This window comes from Orycteropus afer, unplaced genomic scaffold (assembly GCF_000298275.1).
Source record: "Orycteropus afer afer isolate SDZICR_OR568_19922 unplaced genomic scaffold, OryAfe1.0 scaffold00078, whole genome shotgun sequence".
Taxonomy (NCBI): domain Eukaryota; kingdom Metazoa; phylum Chordata; class Mammalia; order Tubulidentata; family Orycteropodidae; genus Orycteropus; species Orycteropus afer.
This window is the reverse complement of record NW_006921665.1, coordinates 7251156-7254617: the sequence shown is the minus strand read 5'-3', so window position 1 is coordinate 7254617 and position 3462 is coordinate 7251156. Positions and strand designations below refer to the sequence as shown.

Below are 3462 nucleotides of genomic sequence, written 5' to 3'. Positions count from 1 at the left end.
TGGGTTTCCGAGGCAGTATCACTACGGAAGTAGGAATGCCCAACCTTCCTTCCGAGGAGTGGCTGGTGGGTTTGAACCACCAGCCTTCTGGTTAGTAGTCAAGTGCCTTAGCCACTATGCTACCAGAGCTCTTCTTACAAAGGATACATGTCTCTATTTTACCAAATCTTCAAAATACCTGAACTCTTAGGAAAAATATAGTTATTAATAACACCACAAACAACACTCAAAATAATATATCACTGCTCGCCTCACTTCTGTCAAAATAAATTTGAGTTAAGATGTCTTTCTGTTAAAGGCAGCCATGCTATTGTACTAGTAGGGGTGATTGCAACAAAGAAAACCATATTTGAGTCCAGTGACTCTACAGATGACTTCAGCTGCTAGTGAAGGAAGCTGAATGCAGAGGTTTTGAGTTTCAGGAAGATAGTGTTCCAGTTAGATCACTCCCATCAGATCATAGAAGTTGGATCACTTGCTGGTACATGAAACTTAACTACACTTGAGGTTTTAAACTCCTGTCTGGGCTCTGGAGAAGGATGGAGGCGGTGAAGGCAATAGTCTTCATTTTTCACCTATAATAAAACTGGAGGAAGGCACTGTACCTGGAGGATCCAGCACTGAGCAAATACTGGTGGTACCAACTTCATACTCCTCAAGGAACTGGGTTCCAGTCCTGGTTCTGACTAAAGATGTCATCTGGTCTTGGGCAATGGTATCCCCTTGGCCTTCAGCTTGAGCACCTGTATCAGAGACTGGCAAACTATAACACAAGGATCAAATCCAGGTTGTTCTTGTTTTTGTAAATAACATTTTATTGCAACATCGCCATGCCCACTATGTGTATGACTGCTTTTGCACTACAACAACATAGTTGAGTAGTTGCAATAGAGACCATATATCCCACAAAGCCTAACCATCACTACCACCCACTGCCATAGAGTTGATTCTGACTCATAGTGACCGCCATTGGGTTTCCAAGGTTGTAAATCTTTACAGAAATAGATTGCCTCATCTTCCTCCCATGGAGCAGCTGGTGGGTTTGAACTGCTAACCTTCTGGTTCACAGCCTTAACCACTATGCCACTAGCACTCCTTCACAAAGCCTAAAGTATCCCACATAGCCTAAAGTATTTACTATCTGGCCATTTACAGAAGTTTGGTGATTCCTGACTTATGTTATAAGAAAGTTAACTGAATGTTTACACCTAGAGTGTGGGTGCAGACACCCCAAGGGGTACACAGCCATAAAATGGGCATAGTCATAGTCCTTTCTACATAGAATTAAATATATAATAAGCGTTAAGGCCAGGGCACATAATGTATATTAATGTTATTTTTATTTCTATTATTGTTATATACCCATTCCACACTTATCAACATGGTCAGGTTCTAACGATCAGGTCTTTATACAAAAATCAGCATTATGCAAAAATGGAGGATGACCACATCAGGTCACAAGATGGAGGATGACTACATCTTTAAATAACTGCCAAATTACATCCTCACATAACTGCCAAACCACTGAGGATCATGGCCCAGCCAAGTTGACACATAACCTTAACCATTATAGCCAGTGTTACTGTCACCTCACACCTTGGCATTCATTGTTGCCAGATGTATCTTGTTAATGTGCAAACCAGTTAGATAGTAGATTTTTTACTATTGTCATAAATATATTTTGGACAATGAGATAGTTGATAAGTGAAGAATAAGTGTACAGACAATTTTGGGTGTGGGAAAATTATGAGAACTTTTATTTATATTTATCTTCTAACCTATAAAAAAAGAAATTAAGCCTTGCTAACACCCATGATATTAATACTCAAGTTTACATATATACTTCATACATAAATTAGTTCTTCACAATCTACTACTACTAATAGCTTGCATTTACTGAGCATTTACAGTGGCAGGGAGCATTCTACAAGCTTTACACAAATTAACTGACTGCATCATAATAACTATGAGGAAAGTTCTATTATCTCCACTTTACAGATGAGATAACTGAGGCACAGAGAGGTCGAGTAACTTGCCCCAAATCATGTAGCTAGTGAATGGCAGATCTGAATAAACTCAGAGAATCTGGCTCCTGAGTCCCTTTGAGTTTACTCAGATCTATCATATATTGGCTGTATTTTTTCAATTAAAACATTTTTTGTAATCAAAGTGAGCATATGATCAGTGAGGTGTGGAGGGTCTTGTTATGCTGTCCAACATGGGGTTTCATAATTAACCTCTTGCTTGGGCAGCTATCTGTGTCTGTGGCACTTTGGGTTGGGGAAGACTGACAGCTCCTCCCAGCTCCTAACATGCTCTCTTCCTCCCTCAGCCCACCCGGAGAGAGCTGCCCTGCTGTTTGTGTCCAGTGTCTGCATCGGCCTCGTCCTCACATTATGTGCCTTGGTCATCAGAGTATCCTGCACCAAGGACTTCCGTGAGCTGCAGCTGGGGAGGGAGCATCTGGTGCCAGCGAGTGACAAGGCCCAGGAGGACATCGAGGATGAAGAGGAGGAGGAGGGCTCTTCAGACTCAGATTTTCCAGGAGAACTGTCGGGGTTTTGTAGGACTTCATATCCCATCTACAGTTCCATAGAGGCTGCAGAGCTAGCAGAAAGGATTGAACGCAGAGAGCAAATCATTCAGGAAATATGGATGAACAGTGGTTTGGACAGCTCACTCCCGAGAAACATGAGTCAGTTCTACTGAAAACCAGATGTGTCTTGATGCAATCACACTTTCTGAAGAGGGAAGGATCCAGAATGCCCCTCCACTTCTGTTTCACTTGTACCTTCTATGAAGGAGAATTTATCATGACATCCAAGACTGATGAAGCCAGAAAATATGAAAACAGACATTTCAAACAGTTTACAGCACATTCCAAAATAAATGAGGAGGGAGCAAGCCTTTGTTTTCTGTGTTTATTTAAATTCATGTCTATACATTAACATAATTGGAGTTCACATTTATCAAGCACTTATAATGCACTATTCTAGCTGATTTTCATATATTAAGTCATTTATTTCCCACAACAACCTCGTGAGATAGTACTATTACTCTCATTTTACACACTAGTACATGGAAGCACTGTATATAGCCATATGGGAATTATACTGATACTCCAGACAGCAAATATGAGCTAATACATTACATGCTCATTATTGATGAACTTGATATTAAATTATATTAATTGTTTGTTTAATATCATTGATATTAATTGTTAGAGCCAAAGTCAGCAAACTTTCTCCGTAAAGGGTTAACTGGTAACTATTTTAGGCTTTGTGGGTCATATGGTCTCTTTCACAGCTATTGAACTCTGCTTGTACACAGTGAGCAGCCATAGACAGTATGTAAACAAATAGGAATGGCTGTGTTTTAATTAAGCTTTATTTATGGACATTGAAATTTGAATTTCATTTACTTTTCATGTCACAATGCATTCTTCTTCATTAAACTCAAACC

The 3462-nt window shown here is 39.8% G+C and overlaps 1 protein-coding gene across 1 annotated transcript in view; it reads left to right on the top strand.

The window, feature by feature from the left end:
• Positions 1-2709, top strand: part of EVA1C (eva-1 homolog C) — a 129611-nt gene extending 126902 nt beyond the window's left edge. The window contains exon 8 of the mRNA XM_007941284.2: positions 2333-2709. Coding sequence (XP_007939475.2) covers positions 2333-2709 — 377 coding nt within the window. The remainder of the gene's footprint in view (positions 1-2332) is intronic.
• The last annotated feature ends 753 nt before the right edge of the window (positions 2710-3462 follow it).